This window comes from Pteropus vampyrus, unplaced genomic scaffold (assembly GCF_000151845.1).
Source record: "Pteropus vampyrus isolate Shadow unplaced genomic scaffold, Pvam_2.0 Scaffold65, whole genome shotgun sequence".
NCBI classification, from domain to species: Eukaryota; Metazoa; Chordata; class Mammalia; order Chiroptera; family Pteropodidae; genus Pteropus; species Pteropus vampyrus.
The window spans coordinates 5,025,561-5,053,196 of record NW_011888846.1 but is presented as its reverse complement, the minus strand read 5'-3'; the positions used below and the strand labels follow the sequence as shown (position 1 = coordinate 5,053,196).

The 27,636-nt window shown below is 31.6% G+C and overlaps 1 protein-coding gene across 3 annotated transcripts in view; it reads right to left on the bottom strand.

Annotated features, from left to right (window-relative positions):
• Window positions 1–27,636, bottom strand: part of COP1 (COP1, E3 ubiquitin ligase) — a 93,559-nt gene that overhangs the window by 26,657 nt on the left and 39,266 nt on the right. For all 3 annotated transcript variants that reach the window (XM_011361244.2, XM_023531257.1, XM_023531258.1), the window contains 7 exons: window positions 24,194–24,308; window positions 20,375–20,510; window positions 13,492–13,635; window positions 11,175–11,283; window positions 10,694–10,775; window positions 9,281–9,397; window positions 475–592 (listed from right to left, as the gene is read on the bottom strand). In XM_011361244.2, coding sequence (XP_011359546.1) covers window positions 475–592; window positions 9,281–9,397; window positions 10,694–10,775; window positions 11,175–11,283; window positions 13,492–13,635; window positions 20,375–20,510; window positions 24,194–24,308 — 821 coding nt within the window. The remainder of the gene's footprint in view (window positions 1–474; window positions 593–9,280; window positions 9,398–10,693; window positions 10,776–11,174; window positions 11,284–13,491; window positions 13,636–20,374; window positions 20,511–24,193; window positions 24,309–27,636) is intronic.

Below are 27,636 nucleotides of genomic sequence, written 5' to 3'. Positions count from 1 at the left end.
TCAAAACATATTTAAAATTCGCCATGAAAGCATAGGGAAATCATGTAACATGGAATCAAAAAAATCAACCAAATAGTACTTTAAACCAAAAATGCTACTCTTGTACTGCAATGTAGTTATAGAATAACATTAGTTGACTTAAATAAAACACTTCTATTCCATCAACCATGTTGTTTCTCTCTTCTCAAGGAGAAGCAGTGGCTGAAATCCACTCTGAAGTTCAAATATTTAAGGGGACAACATTAAAAACTAATATCATCAGGATTTTATTCATAAATAAGATATAAAAGTGAGCAACACAGACTAGAATATACATGTGTTTTAGACACGTTATAAAAATCTACTCTTTGTGAAAAAGTGCGTACACCACAGTGTCAACTCTTTATAAATATCCATGTTGAAGTGACATTACAAACTGGTAGATGATGACAGAGTTCTGTATTAGGTTCAACGTCTGAAGGGAGTAATACTCACGCAGAGACAATTTCCTCACCACTCACAAACTTTGCATAAGAAACTGCTTTTCGGTGTCCTTTGAACACCATGATTGGCTGTTTAGTGTTACGAAGATCATAGTAGTGGACACAGTGATCTAAAAACAGAGAGAAACAAAAAGAGAAAAATTAGTAAATGAAGAAATGGAAAGCAAAGCTAATTTTAATTAGTTTTGGGGTTTTCATCAAATGTTTCACAGACTATGTCAAACTTATAACAGCCAGAAAACTAAGGGCTATGATTCATTTTCAAAGATAAGGAAGATACAGTAGGTTTTCTTTTTTGAACCTAGTAAAATATGGTTGCATTAAAAAGTGTATAGATATACATATGCCATTGTCAGTTTGAAGGGGAGTTCCAATGACATTTCCTGTGATCCTGGCTCTAGAAACAGAGTATCAGGGTTCAAAGTAACTGCAAATTTTAAAATGAATTCTTACATTTTGATGATTTTACAAAAAAGGTAATATAAATATTTGGGGCTCTGGCTAAACATAATGCTATATAATTTCATTCTTCACATTTGCTTTTTAAAAAAGACTTTCTTGAGAGACATTGTACTTGAGACATATAATAAAAACTAAGTATAAAATTCAATGGTTTTCATTAAATTTCCGAAGTGGGGCAACCATGACTATAAATTAGTCACAGAACATTTTCTCATCCCAATAAGATCCCACATGCTCATTTATCACCCACTGCCCTAAACAATCACTATATCTGTCTGTCTGTCTATCTGTCTGTGAATCTGCCTTTTCTGGACAATTAATATAAATGGAATCATTACAGTGTGTGCCTTCAATGTATGGCTACTTACACTTCACATGTTTTTGAAGTTCATCCTTGTTTTAACATGTGTCACCAGTTCATTCTTTTTTATTGCTGAATAATATCCACTGTATGGATATACCACATTTGTCTATCCATCTACCATCTGATGAATATTTGTCCCTCCCCCCCTTTTATTTGTTATCATGAATAATGCTGCTATGAACAATCACATTCAAGTCTTTGTGTGGACATGTATTCAGATCCTGGGTAGATATCTAGAGTGTGTAATCACAGCATTATGTGATAATTTTGTGTTAAATTTTTTAAGAAACTGATAAACTGCTGTCTATACCATTTTACATTTCCACCAGCAATACATGATAGTTCTGGGGTTTATTTCCAGGCTCTCAATGTGGGGCAGACTACACTCTGAGCAAGAAGGCTGTAGAGTATATTTATCATTTTCTTATTTATGAGAAAGAGTTCTTTGTGCATTCTGTATACTAATATTTAGTCATTTATGTGTTCTAAATATCTTCCCCCAATTTAATGACTTTTTAAAAATTATTTCTTTCAGGTATTATTTGATGAACTAAAGTCTTAAATCTTATTATAGCCAAATTTATCCATTTTTCATTTACTGTTTATACTTTTTTTTTTATCTTAAACCTTCCCTGCCACAAGATCATTAAGATATTCTCTTATATTACCTTCTAAATGATTTATAGTTTTGCTATTCACATTTCAGTCAATCGCCTGGAATTGATGTTGTGTACTGCGTGAGATAGAATTACAATATAATTTTCCCATATTAATTTTCTGAGTATGAAAATTCCATATTTCCCGAACTCCTATGCAATATAATCTTTGCCAGGTATCAGATATACACATACTTGTGGGTCTGTTTATGCTTCTGTTTCACCAGTCTATCGACTCTTGTGCCAAAATAAAACTGTTTTCATTTACCTTTGCTTATCCTTGTTTTAAATGTAATATAGTATTGCATTTTGAACATTTTAACTACTCTGTTAATCCTTGCCTTTTATTTGGACCCATTAAGCCATTTTCACTTACTATGATTAGAATATCTGAATTTCTATGAGCTTTTTAAAAAAATTATCCCAAGTTTTCTGTTTTTTTCCCCCTTCATTTTCTTGCTTTCTTTTTGATTAACCAAATATTTCATTCCTCGCTCCTATCTCAATAATAGTTTGGATTCTGTACTTTGGTTCTATTATTTTAATGGCTTCCCTTGAAATCATACTATATATTTCATACTTCCTAAGTGTTTGTAGTAATTACTCAATATTAGTTTCAAAAAATGGATTTTGATGTCTGTTATATTAGTAACAGCTGAATAAAAGAAGACTGACTTTAAAATATCTCTGCATTTAATATATAAAATATCTTGTGAAACCCATTTTTGAAAAGATTTAGCTAGGGTGTTATTTACAGGCTGGAAGGCAAGACAGACATTAAGAGATAAAAGATTTACTAGGTGCTTCAAAGATTTTAGATTCTAGCACCTCAAAAGTATATTTTATTTATGAAAAAGTAATAGAATAATTTGTTTCTTGAATACTGGCTTATGTATGCCACTTCCATTAGAGTTCAAATTACTGAGAAATTTGAAAATAAAATGTCCTTGATAGTCACTTTTTCTCCTATTATCTATGTAGTATAGATAACTGAAACACGTGTCCATGAATGCTGCATTAATCAAGATTTATTAGATAAATATTCAGAAATTCAATTTACTTAAATGTGAAGAAAAAGACATTATCTCCACTAGCAACTACTATATAAAAGCAAGGCAGATCTATAAGCCTAACAAACCTAAAATGTTTACCATTACTTAAATAAGATGGGAAAATATAGTAAAAGACACCCCAAACATATATCTACCTTATTCAAGTTTCTCCATGTTAACCCTATAACAAGAATTAAATTAGGTTTCATAGCTCCTTAAACTAAACATCAACTTGTTAAGTTTAAAGGTATTAATTATACTTGGTGACAGTGATGTTGGGGGCGGAGGGTGGAAAGTAGAAAGCAGTCCATCAACTGACTTTGGAGATCTAAAGATATTCTAAATTTGCATGTTTTATATAGTGTAATTGGTCATATATATATATTGTTCTAAATAAAGAAAAATATTTATTGGCCTCCTCCTCAATAAATGCTATCTATGGAAAGAAACCTGTAAAACTATTAACTACAGTACCTGTGAGGAGGTAATTTAATAACGTTTAATCTAGGGGAACTTAAGTTTTACCTGTAACATATGAAAGTTGAAAATGAAGATATAACATTGCACTATTTGTATAATTATAAATAATTTTAAATGTATGTAAATATTTAAAAATGAATAATGCATATGTAAGCCTCAGATAGCTTTACTAAGAATCAAGAAATCTTTATGGAAGATGAGGCTTTATAAAAATTCTTTTGAGTGAAGATTTTCAGAGTAAACAACATGAGTCACTTATAAGAAATACTGAAGCTGATCATGGAGGACCTAGAATTAATCTATATTCTTTAAGCAATGAGAAGCCACTGAAAACTTTAGGTTGAGAAGTTAAACTGAGAGTAAATGGTGAACTGATTAGTTTACTGACAGTAAAAAAGAGTTTACAGTAACCAAAACTAAAAATGTTTACTGATAATAGAATACTTCAGAATTACTGTTTGTTTGTTCTAGAAACATTATTCCTTCTCAATGAATATGTTATTAGCATAAATGCCACTCCTGAATCAGAATTACACTAATTTTATATTTGATTTATATCACTAATTTCTGGGAGGGGGGAAATCTGTTATTATTTTGAAGAGAACACCTTAAGAGTACCTATATTTCTTATCTGTTACACTAATTAGTTGTAAAAATTGTAAGATGCTTTAAGATGACATGCAAGCGACTCTAACATTTTATTAAAACAACAAACAGATCACTAATAATTCTATTTACTTTAGTCTCTCAATGCTCTCCCAAACTGACTTTAGAGAGGACAAATTGTTTTTCTATCTTTTCTACACAACACAAATACATCCTGGTTAAATAAGTAACAGACAATAAACACCTTTACCCTTATGTTAAAGATATTATCTTCTTATCTGGTAAAAGCATGCTTCAGATAATATCGAGGCATAAGAATAGATTTTAATTAGTTTAAAATAAAATTTGAAGCCTTTTTCTCGATATTAACCACAAAAAGGTAGTTTAAAATTCCCTGTCTATTATCAAGGGGACTATGACTTAGGATTTGACATTTTAACAGAAATGCTTGTGAATTTTCAGTCTACCTCAAGAAACTTTTCATGCTACAAGCTCTAGTAAAAAAAATAAAAAAAATACAAAAAAATCCAACTAGGGATGTTATATTACAGTAAAGGGTGAAAAACAATTAAATGAAAGCACAAAGAGAGAAATAAATTCATTGTACAAAAAGGAAATATAAGATCAAAATGAAGGTAGGCAGGGAAGCTTAGAATTAGCATGATGCATCACTGCTCAAGGGGGGATCCACAATGCCCTTGCAACAGGAAGTCAAACTGTAATTTGTAGGTAGTTCACATACCAATTATCTATTTTTCATAATTCCAAAAGCAATGTTTAAAAACAGACAGCTCCTTCCTAATGTCTAATTCGTCATTATAAATAATACTTAATAAGCAACCTCATGAATATGACTGTACTGCTCTCAGTGGCAAAACAGTACAACTAAAGAGTGATTGTTTTACAATTTAAAGAGAAACATTTAGCTAATCGTCTACATTCTAAGAAATGTTTAAATTCTAAGTGAAGATGATTCAACATTAGTCATTGTTTTCTAGAAGTAAAGGTTTTTCTTATGATTAAAGATATGTTTCAGTCAGCATGAGTACAATTAAAGAAAATGAATAAAGTAAGGATTATTGGCTTCGTTAATGCCATGCTCTAATGCTAACCCCTTTTTCAAAGCCAAAAAATAAGTCCTTAAATCATATCAAACCTCACTGTGCTAAACAGGGCTAATGACAGCAGCATTTCTTCTCACCACCTTACGGTATTTATAGCCTGTGGAAGATGTAAAGCAAAAATCTATATTGTCCCAGATTCCCATGCAGTTATGCCTCTAGATGTGAATTAGACTCCACTAATGGGATGCACTTGAAAGGTAGAAATTTTGTGATCATGCTGCTTTGGATTATTTCTGTTGCGAGCATCACTGTAAAGATGGGGAAGTTCTCTGTGTAGTGTCCCAGTGTCCAGTCTCTAGCTTTGTGGCAGTTACACTGAAAGATTTCTGAGCCCTTGATTACAGCAATGGCATCATGTTCTTGATCTCAACAGATCTTGATCTCAATAGTTCCAATGGCTGAGAAAGAAAGAACAGCTCTCTTGGCCTACCTATACTCACAGTAAGCTAACAGTCAATCCAGGAGGTTCAGCCTACAGATCCCCAACCCTTCCAACAAGTTTGGGTAAGAACATTCTCTCTCTCACACACACACACACACACACTCCCTTTGAAGAAACTTAAAGATAATTAGACTGATGAAGAAGATTAAGACACAAATAACCAGTCAGGAATAAAAGAAGGGACCTTATTAAGTAACATTATGGAAATTAAAATGATTACAAGAGAATGTTATAAACAACTTTATGCTAACAAATTAGAAAAATTTACTTTGCAAATACCTAGATAAGACAATAACTACCAAAACTGACTTCAGGCAGAAATAGAAAACCTAAATAGACTTAGAAAAGCAAAGAAATTGAATTACAAATTCAAGTCCAGATGGTTTCACTAATAAATTCTGTAAATATTTAAAGAATACCAATTTTTCACAAACTCATTCAGTAAACAAAGGGAAAAACACTTTCCAACTATAGTACTTTGCTATTGAAGCCAGAAAACATCCTAAGGAAAAAAAGGTACAGACAAATAACAAAAAATACTTAAAATATTAGCAAACTAAATCCAGTAACATATAAAAAGGATCTGATTCCATGGCCAAGAGAGATTTTTGCTAGAAATAGGAGGTTAGTTTAACATAAAAAAGAGAAATATCCCATGTTATTACGATAAAGAACATAAACCAGATCATCTTAATAGAGATAGAAAAAGCATGTAACAAAATCCAACACTCATTCATAATAGTCTTAGCGAACTAGGAAGAGAAGAAAACGCAACTTTATAAAGGCTATATCTACAAAAAACTTACGGCTAATATCACACAACTATGAAAGACTGAATGTTCCTCCCCCAAGATAAGGAAGTCCCTTCTGCTACTTACATTCAACACTGTACATAAGCTTTAAGCTCACACAATAAAGCAAAAAGGCATTAACATAGTAAAGGAAGAAATAAAATAGTTGAATTCACAGACCTAAATGTAGACAATCCAAAGAAATGCACAATAAAATGAGAAAAAATACACAAGAGTAGCAAGACAGAGGAATGCTAGATCGATATACAAAAATTGATTTTATTTCTGTACATTAGCAACAAAAATCCAAAAATAAAATTAAAACAATTCCATTCATAATAAAACTATAACAAGTAAAATACTTAGGAATAAATTTAACAACAGAAGTTCAAGACCCGTATACTGAAAATTATAAAACATTAATATTAAAAATGGTTAAAAAGGAAACAATAAGAATTATAAGCAATTTATGCATAAAGATGTAAAAACACTAGCAATAAAATGCAACGATTTGTCAAAAGAATTCCACATTATGCTCAAGCAAGGTGTGATCTAAAAATAAATATAATTCAATATCCGAAAATGTATAATTCATTATGTCAACAAATTAAGCCATATGATTATAACAACTGATGCTGAAAAGGCACTTGATAAAATACTTAAGTTGCTCCCGAGAAACAGTAAAAAAAAAAAAAAAACCCTTTAAATTTAATAAGACTATTTTTTAAAATTAGATATTCTAAATAGCAAAATACTAAAGCCCACTCAACTAAATGAAATAGATGGGGCAAGTAACTATCACTAGTATCATATGACACTGCCTTATAAGAGGAGAATGTAATATAAATCATGGAAAAGAAATACAACCATCACTTTTGGCTGCTATCAAGTATAGATAATCCAAAAGACTACTAAAAACCTACTAGATTTAATAAGAAAAATGTATGAGGTGATTAAGTATAATACAAATATCCAAATATCTATAGTTTTATCTACTTTTAGCAAATAGTACCTGAATGAAAAAAAATATATTTTATTTAAAATAGTTAACAAAAATTTTTACATAGAAAAAAATTAACCAGAAAGGCCTAGGACCTAAATGAAGTAAACTATAAAATCTCATTGAAAAACAGAAAATAATCCAAAGAAACATAAAAATACCCCATGTAACTGTGTAGGAAGACACACTATCTTAATAATGTCAGTGTTTTAAAAATAAATTTAAATAATGAATGAATGAATGAATGAATGGATAGATAAATAAGTAAATGTGATTCAGATAAGGATTCCAAAAGAATTTCTCTAGAACTGATAAAAAGTAAATCATAAAGATTACATCAAAAAGTAAATATAAGAATTAACTAAGAAATACATGAAAATTAAAAGCAGTGGGGACAAAACTACCTGCCAGACAGCTGAAGCATTTTTAAAGTAGGTTTCCCTTTTCCAGGAAGGAGAAGTTTTGAAGATGCTCATATTTTGCATTTGTATATATTAAATACTGATAACTTCTATTCATAAATGATGGCCAATATGTGTTTATAAAATAGAACATAGAAACACAATGAAACTACATTACTTAAACATATTATAAAATGTTAATAATGAAAATAACTGAACAATTACTGAGTACCATGTTATTAAAGCTTTACATACAGCATCTATCTTTCATAATCCTCATAGGAGCATCAAAGGGCTATCTCTATTTTAAGGATAAGGAACTTGGAGAGCAAAGTTAATCAACTTGCCCAAGGTCACATTTCTAGTCAGTGATAAAACAGAAATTTAAATAAGGGAGTAGTAGGTTCGAATGGAAAATAGCACTTAATCATGAAAAACCGTTCTAGATGCTAATGAAGAGAGAATTCTAACCACATATACAAGCTATTCCATACCCACCTTAAATTTGACTATGAAATTATGTCAGCATACAAGCGAAATAAATAAGTTGAAACAGGAAAAATTGTAATGACAAATTAAGAGTTAATTGTGCTTTTTTCCTTTTTAAAAGGTGTTACTGTGCTCATGATATGCTAGCTTATCTTTAAAAAAACTAAGATTATTAATAAAAAAAAGAATCAAGGAGATTTCACAATGTAGAAGTTAAATTACAGGTGTTTACTGTTTTAGAAAATATCCAAGGGAAGAAAACAGATACAGAAGACAAAGTAACTAAGAGTAGGGTGAGTCCTATGACTTATCTGCCCCATGACATTTTTGAGAATAAAAGAAGGCACTAATAGTAATTATGACGGTACAACAATTTGGACTGCCGGAAGCACCCTAGTGAAGAAAAATACTGTAGCAAAAAATTTTTTGCTATTATAACAATAGCTAACTTTTTGAGTAATATCATGTTAGTATGCACTACATGATATAAGATTTTAAGTGTCTTATTTACTGCCCCTAGGTGGGTAATCTGTGCATAGTAGGTACTCAGTCAATAACTGTTGAAGGAATTAACTGGTTTTCTTTAATAAAAAACAAAAAGATTCCTATGTCTGTACAATATAGTTTAATTGTTTAAACAATTATGACTACACAAGCACTAGTTCATGCACGCAGACTAGAGGAACGACAAAAACAATCAACAAACCCATCTCTGTTTTAAACAATGGTGACAAAATACTGAAATGAAGCACAGTAATAAATGAGTAATGATAGCATACTGCATACTTCTAATTTAGAGTTTATAAAATTTAAACATATGAAAACAAAATTTAAACCTACAAAGAAAATAACTCGTTGTAAAATGGCCTTCTATCCTAGATATGATACTCAACCAGCATCAAAAGAAGATAAATCTGCTTTCATTTCTTACCTGCACAGCCAAAAGCCAAATGGTATCTTGAAGAGGGGCTAAATTTAACACAACACACATTAGCCTTCGCCTCAATGCTTGCCACTGAGTTGTCTAGGTTGGTAGACCACAGCTTCACTGAAAGTAAAGAATAAAAACAAAAGGAAATAAACAGTACACTAGCAAATGCTTCTGTAACCTAGAAAGTTTGCTTATTGCTACAGCTGTGTTTTTGTGCTAAAGTATTTTGGCTTACTAGGATGAAAAATGTTTAAAGTGAACAACAACTGAATAATCAAGAGAGCTTAGTTTCAAAGTCAGAAAACAACACAGATAATCAATGTAAAATGAGAGGTAACAATCTCATAATAGAGGCCCACAACTAAGTTCATTCCAGTGTTATAAACAGATTTGTAATGATAAGGGAGTAGAAAGCTCACTGATCAGAGCAGGTCAGATATGAAAGCAGAAGTCGAAAAGTGAGCTATTATCTTGTAAGGACCAGAGCAACTGTCAAGTCATTTTAAACAAAAATGTCTTGGTTGACACTAGAATACACACATAAAATGCATTTTCAGGACATAAGTAACAATCCTGGTTGCATAACAGAATTAATAACAAACATTAACAATAACAACAAAAATCAGTCCCAATGTCCCATCTAGGACAATACCCAGATGAGGTAGGTCTAGGTATTGGTGATTTTTTTTTAAAGTTCTCTGGGTAATTCTAATGTGCCTTTGGGGTTAAAAACCAATATTAGGGATGGAGGCACAGTAAAATTTTATAATCTTTTTAGAAATACTAATACAGTAATCTGTAAACAGGAGTGAAAAAAAGTAAAAATGGTTCCAACAATTACCTTCTGGAAGTTACATGCAAAAAAGGAAAAGACAAAGAAATTAAGGCTACTAACTCTAAGGCAAAAGAAATCTGTGAACAGGACTTTATAGATCTAATGGTGAGAAGAACCAGGCCAACAGGACAGTAAGGATAACAGAGAAGAACGAATAGTAATGATAAACATACAAGAAAAAACAGAAGAGAGATGTCCATTAAATTGGTAGAAAGAGATGTAGAATTTTTGCCTTGAAACATGATAAACTTTATTAAAAGATTTTATTATACATTAGAAACTTAATATAATTATGAATGCAGGGATGTCTAAATGTTTCAGCAAAAAAGAAAGTTCATTCAATGGTATATATTAAGAAATTGGTTATAAAAATGTTACCATGTGGCACGAATCTAAAAAACATTTTAATGAACACGCTGTACATCTGTTTTTCTTTCATTCCAAAAGACAGAGACTTTTGTGCTCAGGTTATTTTTAAGAATGATCAGTAATTACAAAGGATTGCTATGGGTTTCAATAAATATCTGCATCTCTAACACTAAAAGCAATAAAAGGGAGGGGGGAGATTCAAATAGTACCTTTTGCATCATCAGAACCTGAGGCCAAGAGTTTAGGATCCATCAAATTAAAGTCGACACTCCAACATCTCTTCTCATGTTCCTGGATGTAGAAGAAAGATAAAGTAGTCTCAGACAGAATATAGATCTTAAAATAAATAAACCAAAACAAACAAACAAAAACCAACCTTGATACCAATTTATGGCTATGGTGGGAGGGAGAGAGAACAAGCTATGAAAACAAAAGAGATGTAAAGTAGTCCCCAAACTTCTGATAGATGCATTTACTAAAATTACTGCTTTTGGGAAATCATCTAATACATTCTACAATGCAAAAGTCTGAGGAGGTGCTTCAGAAGGCATTCTTTGGTATTACGCAGATATAAAAAAAATGCTAAATAGTAACTTTCAATTTGTAATTATAAAGTATATAAAGCTCTACAATTATTAAGAAAAGTAAGAAATGTGATTCTTAAAACACATAACTAGTACCCTTATTTACCTGATAGACCTTTGACCTCTGTCCTGTGAATCCATCCCACAGGATGACAGTGCCTTCATAATCACTGCTGGCTAGCAGGTTCTTATGATAACTACTCCAACTGATACAGCTGAAAGAAATATAGTTCAGCCTTACTTTATGTATTTAAATAAGTGGATAGAAAGGGTTTTGATGTGTTAACAAAGATTAGAACTCCTTTAAAGTGTTCTACATGAGTTCACGATTTTTCTGCTCACAGCATCTTGAAAGAAACATATCAAATAATCTCCAGATTTTTCTATTGGAATTACCAAGTAATGACCCTTACCACTGTTCCCTCTGATCATTAGTTTGAAAAATGGATATGAGCCTAAAGCCACCACATGCCACCTTTGATACATGAGGAGGATAAGCCTAAGGGTGAAGACAATAGAGGCCAAGGGGAACAAAGCATGCCGGGGCAGGATGACAGAAACCTAATCAGATTGTTTAGGACCCAGATGCAGTTGTGCCAAGTCATGTAAATTAATAAACTAGTTCAAACTGAATTTTGGTTTACATCCAAAATATCTTAACTAATAGAAGCTTATGACTGAAGCATTTAACAGTGAGTATTAAACTGTTAACATCTATGGTTTCTGCTATTCTCGAGTGCTCCAAAATTGAGAATGCAACATCTAAAAATGTATGCTTTTGGTGAGACACATATGTGAATCATGAATATAGTTAATCTAATGCATATTAAGGAAAAGGCCACTTTGAAAACAATTAATCTAGATTACTTCCAAGGATATGAACATAAGTTTTTTGCTTTCTACTAATTGCATGCTAAGTTTCAGAGATTGGAAGAATTTATTTGCACGTTTAAATATACTTACTAGAATTTCTGGGAGAAATTACATAGAACACTTAAGAGCTAGATTTTGAGTTTATACAAACTGAGCTCAAATTCCAGATCTGCTTTGGGTAACATACTTCACTTGCATTATTGGTGTGCTCCAAATTGGTTTTAGGCATGCTTGCAGACTGATCCTTTCAGCTCTGAGGCCATAGCTTCCCGCCTTGAATGGCCTCCTCCACTTCCAAGGTGCCATAAAGTACTGCATTATGTGGATTTACTTAAAATACAATTTATAAAATAAGTCTTACTCTTATGGCCTCCATTTTATAAACGAGTAGCATGAAATGCTTAAAAGCACATACTTTGGAACCAAACTAACTCTAAATCCTGGGTCCACCAAAGACTAGCTGTGCAATCTTAAGCAAGTTAACTAACTTTTCTGTGCTTCAGCTTCCTTGTGTATAAAATAGGGCAATAAAGGTAGAACTACCTCATAGCTCTGCTTAAGACAAAGCATTTAGGACAATGCCTGCCACATAAGAATTCGATAAAGTTATATCTTACTCATGTTGGTGTTGTCCCACTTAGGACAACTATAAGATTCTCAATGATGAGCACCACTGATGAATGAGCAAGCTCACAAATTATCAGGCCCGCATTTTTATGAACTAATTAGAAAACAAAAAGAAAATTATATTATATAAAGACTAATACTTGCTATATTATTAACATTATTAAAATGAGCATATACGCACATATTATATATATCATTCATTCAGATAAATAAGGTACAAGGATGACTAGGATGACAAGGATGTTCAAAGTTCTAAATAAATTTATTAGATGATTTCCTTACATCATTTTCTTTTAAGCCAGTGCTCATGAGACCAGTTTAGGGAGCTTATTTAAAAAATGCAGATTCTAGGATTCCTCTAAGATTTTGGGGGTGCAGACCAGAAATAAGGCCCAATTCCTGCATTTTTAACAGTAGTCCTGGTTTGAATACTGTTAAAAATGCAGTATTTTTACTGCATTCATCATGAACTCTAACCCCTCATACATGAAACTTAAATATTATGCCCTCAGTGAAAAGCAGAACATTCTTGTGAAAAGAACTCTTAAAACTTTAAACAACTGTAATATTTAGAGACATGTGCATGTCAGGCAGAAAATTCTTGACTTTCAGACACTATTCATAGGCTACAGTAATGCTTTATTCAACACTCCGTGAGAGGCTGTCTACAACAAAGACCTGAAAAAGTTAAAGAAAAATAACTTTCATTTGACAAACTGAAAAACAATAACTACTAAATCCCACAAGGGAAAAGCAACCAATATCTATAAGAAAGATATTCTGATGTATTCTCTGCAGGCAATTATAGTGCTCACCATGAATGAGTAAAGGAGTCTCACAGAAAGGTAAAATAAACTCATACCACCTATAGATACTAATTGTTATATACACACTGCATTATGCCAAGAAAATCATATAAGTACCTGATTTTGGAATTGCAGGTCATTTCATTTTCAGGGTAATGAATATCCACCGCATCCTGAATGACTGTGCCGTATTCATAGACTTTAATCTTCTTTGTAACCCCAGCAATTGCAAAATAGTCACAATCCCGGTCAAATTCAATACTAAGGGAAAAAATATATGCCTGGTCAGTAAGACTAGTCACCTATCCTTGTGACGTTTTCAATGACAACAATTCAGAATTTGCTTTTCTCTGTTTCTAAAGTGATTCTGTCTACAAGGATAAGAGATCTACTTGAAATGCCCTCAAATTTTCTTAGGCTCTATTCCCAGATTAAGGCATTATCAAGACATATCCAATTACATGTAGTAGGGAAATGTGCATAGCTACACGATTCTGCTTATAGATGGTTTTTGTGTTCCTAGAAACCAGACATGTTTTTCAATTCAGCTTTAGTAACCACATTACAACGTACCCAAGAGTCAAGGCTAACAAGTGATACTGTAAAAGTAGTGAGGAAAGATTTAATGGTTTGCAATATGAAAAATATATCAAAAGACAATTACCGATTAGTCTTCTCACAAATTCCAGCTATTCCCCTTCCTACCATTTTGTGGGGATGACAGAATTTCACAGTATTTAATGTCACTATAATAAATGAATTAGCATACAAGTGAAATTACTGCATCGATTAGGGAGGGAGTGGCGATGAAGGGATAAAATACACATAAAAATGGAATCATCAAATTATCATTATGTTTCTCCAACCCCACTTCTAATCTCCCAATCAAATATGACCTGACTTATGAACCCTCAATACAGATTCCTTATACCACAAACAAGGGAAAAAACAAAAATCTCCCTTTCAGAGTTATGTGAGAATTCACCCCTCTTACTAACTTTTTATACAAGTTCTAAAATAAGTTACTTCAAAGCAAAGCAGACGACCTTATTCACCCTCACAGAACTTAATTTGTAGCCTCAAAAGTTGTTATATAACCAGCAAGAAACCTAAGTGATCTAAAGGAATTAAGAGTGAAATGCATCATCACACACATTATTTGTCAATGAGTTAAGCATCCTTTCTAGAAGTACAGCCATAAGGCTAGAGAATACATAAGAATTCTCACTGATCTACCATTAATTACATAACAATGGCTAACATTCACTGACCACTCGCTAACTATAACCACTGCACGTTTAACTTAGTTCTCGTGATAACCATAAGATAGGTATTACTTTTGTCCACATTTTACAGGAGAAAACTGAGGATCAGAGGTGAGGTAATCTGCCCCAAATCAGCCAGTTTATAAGTGGCTAGTACTCTGCATGTATCAATCAATCGTTAAATGCATACAAATACCTACATGACACACTTTTCTTTATGGATTACCTATGATAATCTTTTACAGAACAGTTAATGATTAGTTAATAATTTATCAGAAGCCTGCTGAGTTGACGATAACAAAAAAACACATTAAAAATATTTCCCATAAAAACACACATTGAGATGCTCACTTTTCATTATAGCTTTAAATCCTTAACTTTATACACATTTTAAAGGAATTTCATCAGATGTCATTGCACAATTCAGCAAATGTTCCCTCCAATAAAATATGACTATGTGGCAATATAATCGATTTATCTGCACGAAAACCTCAAATGAACTTCCATCTCAGCTACTGTTATCTGCCCTGTGGATGCAACATAACTATACTGATGCCCACTATTCACCCATCCTATTCTTAATTTAGAAGGTTTTGGTACGGCTGAAACTTTGGGAGAAGCAGTTATGTTATCCCTAAATTCTTTCACTTACAAACACACATGGCTAATAAATCAATAGCATTCCAAAGTTGTACCAGTAAAAGTGAACATGCCCTTTCCAAACTATTAGTTCTTAATAAAAGAAAGTTTAAACACTAACTTATCAAAACGATAGTCCAAAAACACTCCAGGAAGGAAGCTAACATAAAAACAAGTGCTACTTGTAAAAAGAATTGATTTGATGATGTAAGTCTGTTATTTCTTCTGTCGCTATTATACAAGAAAGCTCTCTTTTCAACAAAGCTTATTTATTTAGCTACAATAGCTCATTCTTTTACTCCCGCACTAAAAAATTAACTTTTTGTTTTGACTTCACTGCTATTATGTTCTTACGTTCTGGTTACGTTTTGTTCTTAATATACTGGGATATCAAGAACCTGCACAGTTTCCTTTTTTTCACCTTCTGGGATATTAAGGTTCTTCATAGTTTAAAACGATAAGATTTTTGGAAAAATACTGATCAAAAAGTTTAAAGAATAATTTTTTCTAGTAAAGTATAATTAAAAGGAAAAGGAAGACAAACAGCTGCCTTTCAAAAAATGCGAGGACTTCCACATAGGACTTCCACATTGCTACAATTCAGGATTTAAGTGCTTCTAAACACAGTTATTTGTTCCCAATCTTGGACAAATTTAATTATCTGTTCTCAAACATAAACATAATTAGACTCTAAAACTGATCATGAAATAACTCAAATGAACAAGGAAGTTTTTAGAGAACTTTTCAGAGCTAATCCAGAATGATCTCTTATTTCACAGTACAGTATTTCAGGTGCTTTAATTATGATATGTGATAACACAAACAACAATAAACAGTGACCAGTAGGCCAAAACAAAAAATAAAAAATAAACGAATTAACTGAAACATACCTGCTGCTTCTGCAATTAAATTCAAGAGAACTGTAAGAAATGTTGGTCATAAAAAATTCATTTCTGCTATCCACTATTAACCAGCAATTCTTATAACAAGTGGTTTATGCAAGTTTATTGCAATGATAAATTCAGTTTCATAGAATTTTTTATATTTCAGAATAAACACATTTTTCTTGAAAAATATTACGAATGAAGACTTATTTTAAAATAGAAATGAATGGCATTTTTTCTTCCACACTTGAAATGTATCAACTTTTTTGATACATTTTTTAAAAATCAACTTTTTAAAAAGGTGATTTATTTAAACAGTTGTAAGAAACTGGCTATATTCCTTGTCAGAAGCGCCATCAGTCAAGTGATCGAGCATTAAGGCAAGAGATCACGCAGGATAGAGGATTATCGCACACCTCTATATGGCGTGGCACTAAGCAATGCAAAGACGTCAGCATCCCAAGAAGGGAATTTTGTGAATGTTCTCACTGACTGTCACATTTTTCGCAATTATAAAATAGGTATTAACAAACAAGGTAGATTAATATCCCTGAAGAGTAAATCCAATTTATCAAAAGAAAATGTAAAGTGACTGCAGTTGTTAAAGGTCTATTTCATTACCATGATAGTATGCCTCAAGAGAAAGAGGCTATTATAATTTCAAGGAAACAAAGAAAGGTTGAGAAATGGGCCATTTTAATAAAAGAAATGGGCAGATCTTTAAAGAATAGAAACATGGGTAAAGTAAATAAAAATTGATGTCATTCAACTTTTTTTCTTCCAAATCAATCTATAATAGCTAAAACTTCCATAACATATAATGCTATGTGTCAAGCACTATTTTAAGCACTTTACATAAAATATATTTAACCTTCAAATCTCTAATGTACAGACAAGGAAACTGAGGTATCATGATATTAAGTAATTTGCCCAAGGTTCTCTAAATAATTCGAATTCAAGCAATCTGGTTCCAAGGTCTATGGCCCCAATCACTGTGCAAAATGCTCATTTAAGTGAGAACAAAGGGGCTGCTCTTGGAGGAACACAAACAAGGGCAAAATAAACAAGAATAGTAACAGACTAATGATATATACTAACCCCAAACCCTCCCAGGGCAGGCGAAAGAGTCTTCCATTCATTCGTGCAGTCATTCAACAACTTTACTACTGAGCACCTACCACATAAAGGACATGGGGATACAATAGGAAATAAGACAGATAAGACTTCTTCCCTTCCCTGATGCAGCTTCAAGCCTAGAACACTTTTTTTAAATTACTACTTTAAAAGACTGGTCCTGGGAAAAATTCTGAAAGGGAATCCTTTCCTCTTCACTCCCATTCTTCACATTTCTCACTACCCAGAAGGCCCAATAACTCTTAAGAGAGTAACAGAAATACCTTCTGACAAAAAGAGAGAGTACATTAGGAGTCCTAAAAAATCACACTTATTCCTTAGATAAGTCAATAATTACCTGGAGATCTGTTTTTAAGTACAAATGAAAAAACTCACAGCTTCTATAATAAAGAGTATATTAAAACCGACCTTAAATCTGGATCGAACTTGCCTGTCATTATAAAGTGAAGTTTAGTAAAACAATCCTTTAACAGCTACTACAAAAAAGTTTAATTTGAATAGTTTCAAACTATGGGGAAAAAAAAAAGGTATCTAAACATCAAATCTACATTAAATTTAAAAGTTCATTATAAAAGCCAAGTTAGACAATACAGTAATAGAGACAAAAAGTATCAAAAACTCAAAAGAACTAATTCCTTTTATTCTTTCGGGTGTCTCGAAAGTAAAGTGTTTTCTGAAACTTATCCAAAAGTTTCAACAGATCCAGGAGGAACTCACAGAACAGAACTCAGGAGCCAGAATCTCTTAGTTCAAATCTCAGTTCTGTCATTTACTACCACTGTGCTGCTCTTAGACAAATTAGAAAATTTCTCTCTACTTCAACTCCTTATCTGTAGAATGGGATAAATGGCAATGTCTTACTCCATAAGGTTTATATAAAGATTAAATGAGTTAGGGAAATACTTAAAATGTCATGTAAAATACTTACACTGTTGTCTGAAAAAGCAATCAAACACTACATCACCAGTGTAGTAACTGATTTAGCAGCGAGTGTCATAATATGTAACTTTTCTTCTTATGAATTTACTAATGTCGGATGTTATTCTATTTCAAAAATTTGAGAAGATATAAGCAAAATGTTAAAATAATTTCTCAATTACAAATGGAGTGTATAACAATTTTAAAAATAACAATCCAGGTATGTAAAATTGAAACAAAGAATTCAAGAAACAGCCATTGTTACTTAAGCATTCAAAGTTTAAACTATGCTTTAAAACCATTCCTTTCTAGTGGCCACTGAATACCTAATTTAAGAAAAAGTATAAAAGTGACATTATGGCTGTGTGTAAGAAGAGTTCTCTCTGAACTTCATTATAAGCACTAATTTCCATACTTGTCAACTAATTGTTGAGACAGTGTCAAAGTAAACAAATGCTGCCATCTTGTGGACTTATAGTATGGTACTAATCCAAAATTATCCATAAGCAAAGAAAGAAACATTTTAAAAGCGAAATTTCTGGTGCAGCTTTTTCTCTCAGTGAGATTATCATTGTAATAAATGACCACTACTAGACATATTTCTTGCTATTTTAAAGTAAAAATTAATTTCTTCTACAATGTAATAAAATAATGCACCAAATTCAACATCATGTTATCTCTAACATATCTTATCCCTCTTCCCAAAAGAAATTCTTCATTGAATGTCCCATTTTGACAGTAATTAAAAGCCTTTAAAATAAATTTATTACCAATGATGTGTCTGAGTGTGAGAAACTAGGAAAATGAAAAAAACCTTTGGGCTGTGAAAGTTTCAAAGTTCCTTTAATTCTTGGGATACTACTTTCCTTTGTTGCTACCTACTAGTCTTCATCTGTCCTACCTAGTAAACTGTGAATGTTGGGATTTTTTTCTTTCAGAAATGTTATTAAAAATACTGTCTGATTCCACTTATAAGAGATACTTAAGAGCAGTCAAAAGTCACAAAGACAGAAAGTAGAATAGTGAATGCTGAGACTATGAGAAGGAGGAGTTTTTTAATGGGCACTGGTTTTCGGTTTTACAAGATGATACACAGAAAGGAAATAGTAAGGATGGCAGTGACAGGAGCACAGTATCAGGAATGTAGTTAACACCACCGAACAGTAATTTGTTAAGATGGTAAATTTAATGTTATGTGTGTATTTTACCACGATAAAAAATTTTGGAAGAAAGAAAAGATAGCACATCAAAATTTGTGAGATACAGCTAATACAGTGCTTAGAGAAAAATTTATAACCCAAACTGTATCAGAAAAGAAAGGTTTCAACTCAGTCACTTCAAGAAACTAAAACGCTAAGGGCAAATTAAATCTAACAAAAGCAGAAAAGAGAAAATAAAGAGCAGAGATCAATGAAAGGGAGAACACGAAAATACAGAGTACCAATAAACCAAGAGCTAGATAAATAAAACTGATAACCTTCTAAAGCAAGACTATTAAGGAAAAAGAACAAAGGGAAACAAATTTCCAATATCAGGGATGAGAAAGGGAATATCATTATAGAATTTAAAGATATTTTAAAAAAATAATAAAGGAATAATATTAACACTTGCATGCAAATAAATTCAACACCCTAGATGAAATGGACAAATTCCTTGAAAGATACAAACTAAAGACAATGCTCAATCAAGAAGAAATGGTTATCTGGTTATTATTAGCCTTACGTATCTTAAAAATTGAATTTTGTATTTAAAAATCTTCCCTCAGAGAAAACTCAAGGCCAAGATTGCTTAACTAGAGAATTCTACGAAGTAGATAAGGAAGAAATAACACCTATTCTTCACAAACACATCCAGAAAACTGGAAGGAGGGAGCACTTATGAGGAGAACATACCCTGTCACCAAACCAGACAAAGATGTTACGAGAACACAAACTGCAACTCTGTGAGATAGATACTATTAATCATTCCATTTTAGAGATGAAGAGATTGAGGGCTAAAGAGAGTCGAAACTGGCCTAAGAACATAGAAGTAAAAATTGGCAAGCAACCTGACTTCAGAACACAGGCTCTTAACCAGAACACTATGACTGCTTCTCAAATTCAATTCAATGCTAGATATTCTTGCAAAAGAAAGCAGTAAAGAATGCTGCCCAATACTTACCTAGAGACTATGCTAGAACCATTATAGAGATCACTAGCATATGACAGAGTAGCCAAAGGTCGTACTGAATTATATCGAGTAAACTTGGACAAGCATTCCTGAAATTCATCCAACTGGCTTGCTGTTCGACTGTCATCTACAGAAGAAAACAATAAATGAACTGAACTGCAACGTAAATCAGAGAGCAATACCCACAGAATAAAAATTATTTTCTAAAACCAAACAATTCTTAAAAAGTATTTTAAAAAGACTTAGATGATCAAATTAACTAGCTGACTTTTCAATTTTAAGAAAAATTTCTTAGTGGTTCTTTGAAAGATACTGTCTCAACAACAGTGAAAATATACTATGTATTTTCTCTTTTTTAAAGCAATAATTTCTTGGGAAAACAAAAAAGTATCTCTAATTTTAAGTTAAATTATTTATTAAAACAAAAACTCAGTCATGAAGAAAGTGAAAGTGGAGAGAGGAGTATATACACTGGACAGAGTATTAGTTTGAAAGAACATGATTATAGGGACACATCTTCATGTTATAGGCATATTCATTTACTGTCAAAGCACAATTTATAATAACATAATTTAGATAAAAAATAATGGTTTTAAAGTAAAAAGAAAGTGAAATATTTATTCACTTAATACTTTGAATTGTTTCATATCCAGTTACAGGAAGGGAGTACACAGTTGCAATGTACGAATTTTTAATTCTCAATAACAATATCGTTTCACTAAAATGTTTGGGTAGAATGTGGAAAATAAAAATTTCATCTGGTAGGACACTGTACAAATACTCTGAGTAAAGTCTATTTCAGTAAATGATGCAAAACTAAATTATGTGGAATTTAAATTGCAAGATCAATTTATGAAGGACTTGAGAATACAGCTAATCTATTCTTCGATCTAGAAAAAAGCTTATAGTAAAAGTATGAATTTAAAAAAAAGTTTTTCAAAACTGCTTAAAGTTTTGATTTGTATTTCCCTTTCCAAAGAAAGAAAAGTAAAACAATTATTTTAGTTAGCATCCTACACTTAAATGTGAAATAAGCCTGTTAAAACACTTTTCATACCTTCTTCATTGTAAGTATCATATCATATATGGTGTATATATATATATAAGTATCATATGGTATATGTATGTATACTATAGTATATATATGATACACGGTAAAGAATTTATTTTATCTGGAGATAATTAGGTTATTTTAAAGATAATTGTTGACATGAAGAAATCTAACGATTATTATAGAAAACACAATTGCTTGAGAAAACTAAGTAAGCTTCTATCTCTGATATTTTACATTTTAAAGATTTAAACATTAATTTTGCAAATTCATTTAACAACCTATATTAAAAGGGTCCAATTCTGTAGTGTTTCCATTCTAAAAACAGCAAAAGAAACAAAACTAATTAGCATGCAGTATCATAATGTTATTGAGAAAAGCTCCTGCTGTACAAAAATGATTCTCAGGAAATTCAACAAATTATAAATAAAACATGGGTTTTTGAAAAAAAATTAAATATACTACAAAGTGGTTTGGATGTAACAGTTAATTGGTTCTCAAAAAACTCAACTGTATTACAAAAGTGGCTTGGATGTAACAGTTAATTGGTTCTTTTTATATATAATCCTATTACCGTGAGCTATGTAATATAATAAATAACTTACTGGAAAGCCAGTTACTTTAGATATTCACTTCAAAATTGTTTTAATGCTAATCTATTGTTTCACATTTTGACATCAATCCTTAAGTACATAAAACTTGCGAGCATTCAAGAATGTGTTTCCTGTTGAAGATCATAATCCTTTTCTAGGGTAACTGAACTTCTAGCCACTGTACCGCCACTCCACTCACTAACACCTATGTTCAACAAGTTATAAAGAAAGCACTAAAAATCGTTATTTCAGTATCTGGACATATAAGAATTACATTCCACTTAGCTGGTTATGAAAAGGTAGGATTCTGTCTGTTTGGTTGATTTATGATCTACACCCATACATACCTGCTGGCATACCATATCTCCTGTTCTAATTACAGATTAGTTTATAAAACTGTATCCAGGGTCTCTTTTCTCTTCTAATGCTTTTTAATTTACCTCCTCTCTCAGTTACAGTTAAGAGTCTAAGGCATTAATTTTCTTAATCTTCATTAAGAAAGATTAGGGGGTGGGGTGGAGTGGATGCTCATTTGAAAATATACAAATGGACAATCAAACTCTTAGGTACCCCATCACATAGAGGTTAAATTTTCCTTTGAGAACACTAGGAGGAACTTCACGATCAGCGATATGATTAGTGTAGTCAATGAACACATTTGATAAGACAAGCTTGAGATTCCTAAAAACTAAGGACAATGTCTATTAAGTACAATACAGCCATGCCCACGAAAATAAAAATCTAATCTTCCTCCTGGTCTTATTATTCTACATCCCCAAAATAAATTAAATTGGTTTTGATTACTTTTACTATCCCACAGCATGCCTATGATGTTAGTTACTGAAATATTATCAATAATAATAGCCCACCCCCATCTCTCCCGTTTTCATTTTTAATGTCTGCCACTTGCCTGTGGTTGTATTTCAACATCATACCAATATATAACATCTGAAAGGGCTAACATGAACTCTTTGTCAATCAGAATGTAGGTTTCAGACCACTTTCAATTAAATAGCTTCCTATTGTAGTTTATAGACTATTACGCAGGCTCAATAAGGGGATCAATTCTCAGGCAATACACTGAAAGCTTTTGGTCCGTATAATAACTGTTATTAATTTCAAATACACTTATCAACAAAGCCTGGCTTCCTCTTAGTTCACAGGAAAAATGTTATGTAAATCTATTTCCACTCCCCCATCAATCCTGAAGCAAATCTGTCCAACCGATCTAAGCAATGTGTACATTATAATATAAATATGCCTACTCAAGAAAAAACCAAAGCCAAATTTTTAACAGCTCATAGAGTATCAGACATTTTTTTCTTTGGTGGCCCTCACTATGAGCAGGTATACTACTAATGATATTAAATGACTGAGCACCAACTTATACCAAGCATTGTAAAGTATATGTACCACCTAAAAAAAAATTTTAAAAAAACTATGGTTGGTGAGCAAAGATGCAGAGAACAGCTAAAGATCAGTGGGCTAACAAAAAGCAAAAAAAAAAAAATACCCATTTCTTTACATAATTTATTTCTTCTACTTTAAATATGTCTCTACTTACTTTTTAATTAATATTATCATTGATTAAATACAACTCTTCTGAAATCTATACAGTGATTACTTCCTCTTACATTTTCCCATTTTCAACTTAGCCTGGTTTTTTCACTCCCACCTACGAGTGGATAATCTCCTCTATTCTTGTAATACTGTTTGCATATATATAACATATACTATCTCATATAACATATAATATTTACCTGGTGCTTTCTCCGACAATTATAATACTCATTGACAGTAAGGACCATTCTTACATCTTTTTATTCTTAGCAGAGGACTGTGCTTAAAACAATAAATGTTAAATAATAGGAGGTAACTGAATGGAATTTATTTTTGCTGGCTACATATTTATGGCTGATTTTTTCTAACTTTGTATAGCTCACTATATAGAGCCTAAAAATTCTCAAATACAGAAAAAGAACAAAAATAGCTATGGGAAAGCAATGTTCTCCAGGATCTCTAAGAAATTCCACAATCCTCTGCTGGACTACGTCTAAAATACAAACTTTTGTTTTATGGATAGGACTTGCCAAAAATTCAGCATAAGAAGCTAGAATGGATCTGATATACAAATTTTAGATGTTTTAAGAAGTCCTGGATACATACCTGAGATACGAGACATCCTTGTAGAAAAGTAACATTGCTCTAAGTCTTCAAAATGAGCAGTGAGTCGTTTTCGTCTTGATGCTAATGTGCTATTATACCAAGGCTGTTTCTTTGTCTAAGGTGATAACAAGAAAAGACACTTATAACTCAGAATGAACCATACTCTTTTTCTGTGCAGAATATCCAAATGCTTGAATAACTAACTACAAAAGTTTATCGCATTAAAATAATTACAAAGAGTAAAAACCCACAGTTCTTATACCGTATTTTCCAATTTTTGTTTTAAAGTGAAAATAGGATCTAAAGACCAATTTTACAAGAATAAAATGAGAAGCTTCTTTTAACTCTCCAAATTAAATGAAGATAGAATCCATTATAACTGCCATTCTAAAATCTAGAATTTTAAGAATTTTAATATGCAGAAATTGTTAGAAAACGATTGTCAAAAGACTACATTTTCATCATCTCTATTATACCCTTTGAATAATAAGAACAGTTTTTGACAGTACAGTATATTTAAGTTAAAATTATTAGATTAAGGGGCAATGATGTATATGCACTAAATTGTTTTATATATATTTTAGATGAGAATAACTAAACCAAATACAGAGACAAAGACAACAAACCTGAACTACAGTGGCATATATATTTTATAGAAAACAAAATACAATCGACCCTTGAACAACATGGGTTTAAAATGCATGGGTCCACTTAAACGCAAATTTTTTTTTCAAAAAATACTGAAAATGTATTTTCTTTATAATTTTTTTAATAACATTTTATTTTTTCTAGCTTACTTTATTCTAAGAATACAGTATATAATACATATAACATTCAAAACGTGTGTACCCTCACGTTGTCCAAGGGTCATCTATTTTTATTAACCACATCATGTTAACTGAAAAGACAATTCTTCCACAAATGGTTATTATGTGTTATGCTTGAGGCATTTAAACAGATAAAGAGAAAAGCCACGTAATGAGATCTTGAGATGACACAAGTTCACCAATAACTATACCACAATTGCAAATGTGTTGAGTAAAAAAGAGTAAGGCACTACTATGAACAAACACTAAAGTGGATCCCTGCTAAAACTAGATGGTAGGCTAATAATCATTTTAAGGCAGTGCTTGGATCACAAGAAAAAAAGATAATTTCCAAGGACATAACGGATAAACAACTATACAAGAAGCTGAACTCAGAGAAGTGACTGTAAACAAAACATAAGGGTGCAGACAAGGGGAAAGAGGTACAGGACAATACCTACTTGGGAACAAATACCTACAAGAGAACAAGTACTAGAATGGAGACTTGGAGAATGAAAAGAGAATTGCAAAACAGAAGATGGATCTGAAGAAATTACCCAGAATGAAGGATAAAAGACAGAAATTTGAAAGAGAAGACATGCGACAGAAAAGACAGTAAGATTCAAATACTCCGAGAACCAGAAAAAGAGTAACAGACTGAAGAAGAAATATTTAAAAAACTGATACTGACAATTTTCCATAACTGAATACAGACACAGAAATTCTGTTGAAGATCATAATCCATACAGATATAACGAATTATTAGTATCATGAATACAATTTTTTAAAAGGCTCCTCCAAGTAAATAAGAAAAAAACCAATAAAAAAAAATGAGAAGACATGAAATGCTATTTCACAAAGAAAAAACATGAATGGCCACAAGAAAAGATACTGGCCTTGCATGACAGGAAAATGCGCATTAAAACCACAACTAAATTCTATGTATTACTCACTAAAGCAGCAATCATTTAGAAATTAAACAGTACTAATTACTGACAAGAATGTGGAGAAACTGGAACTTATATACTCCTGTGATGAGAGTTTTAAATTAATAAAAAGACTGGAAAACTACTGATACTATCTCAAAATACAAAAACACTGATATGTACACCCAACAGCTCTCACTTCCTCTCCTGGGTACAAAATCTAGAGAAACTCTTGCACCTGTGCATCAGGAGACATATGCAAAATGCCCTTAAAAGCAAAAACGAAAATCCTAAAAATATATCAAATGAATATAAACTGGACAACTGATAAATTGTGGTATATTAACAAAATGGAATATTATAAATTAGTGAAGATGAATCAACTATAGCCACAGACATCAGGAATGAAACTCTGAAAACAAACATCTCATAAATCTACATACTATGGTATCATTTTTATAAAATCCAAATATAACCAAAGTGAATAATATAGGGGTACATATATATGTGGTAAAACTATTTTAAAAAATCAAGACATTAATAAACACAAATATCAGAAAAGTAACCACTTCTGGACAGGAGGTGATGAAATCTGTTAGAAGCACATGGGTAACTTGAATGGTACTGTTAACACTCTAGCAATTAATTAGCACAATGACTGGTTCATAAGTCTCTTTTGTTATAACTATGCTTCTAATTTACATATTTATAAAATATATTTCTTATGTATCAACATATTTTTTATAATTTCTAAGGGGAAGACTATAGATTTTTTAAAAAGTGATCAGTTCCATGAAGAAACAAAGACTTCATAGTCTGAAATGTGAGAATAATTATAACAACAAAAGTCAGAAATATGACATGTGAAACAAACAAGTAGTTGAAAATACCATTTGGTTTGGTTTCCAGATTTTAGAGCTAATTTTCCCTTCATAATTATTTTGCTAATATTTATCCTAAGCTTTTCTTAAATTTATTTATTCAGAGCAATTCCTTTCTAATCCATCCAAAACCAGGTTGCCTCATAACTGCTGGTATATACACATCAGTTGTCTCACTGCCAGACTTATTTAATTGTTGAATTCACAAATAACATTAATATAAATGAACAGACATATGTTAACTGTGAGGGGATAAGAATTTTGAGAATATAAATTGGTTGTGGATAATCCATAAGGCCAATCATCGGACTGAACAGAAATGCAGGATAAGCTCTATAATTTATAGGTAGGATATAAATATGGCTAGAAATCAAAAAGAAATGTTCATCATTCGTGTTTATCTAGATTAGCTCTAAAGAAAAATAGCCAAACTTACCAAACTCAAAAATAATTAAATCTCACCAAAGCGAAAACAGAAGCATATAAATATCTTACCTGGTAACTAAGAAAGGAAAAAACTCATATAATGCTAAAAGTAAAAAACTCACATAATGCTAAAAAAGTATATAGCATACCATAAAGATAATAGAGCAAATTAAACTTGATGATTATACAAAACAATCATTTAATGTCAGCCTATAAATTATGAAAAATCTTTATAAAATTAACAAAAACTGATTACTAATGAATGAAATTAAATTGAAAATAAAAACACTCAGAACTAAATATTCCATTTCACATACTTAATATAAACGAATGACCAAGAATACAAAAGTTTAAAAGATAAACAAAATCAATGTTTGTACAATGAAGAAATAATTGTTACCACA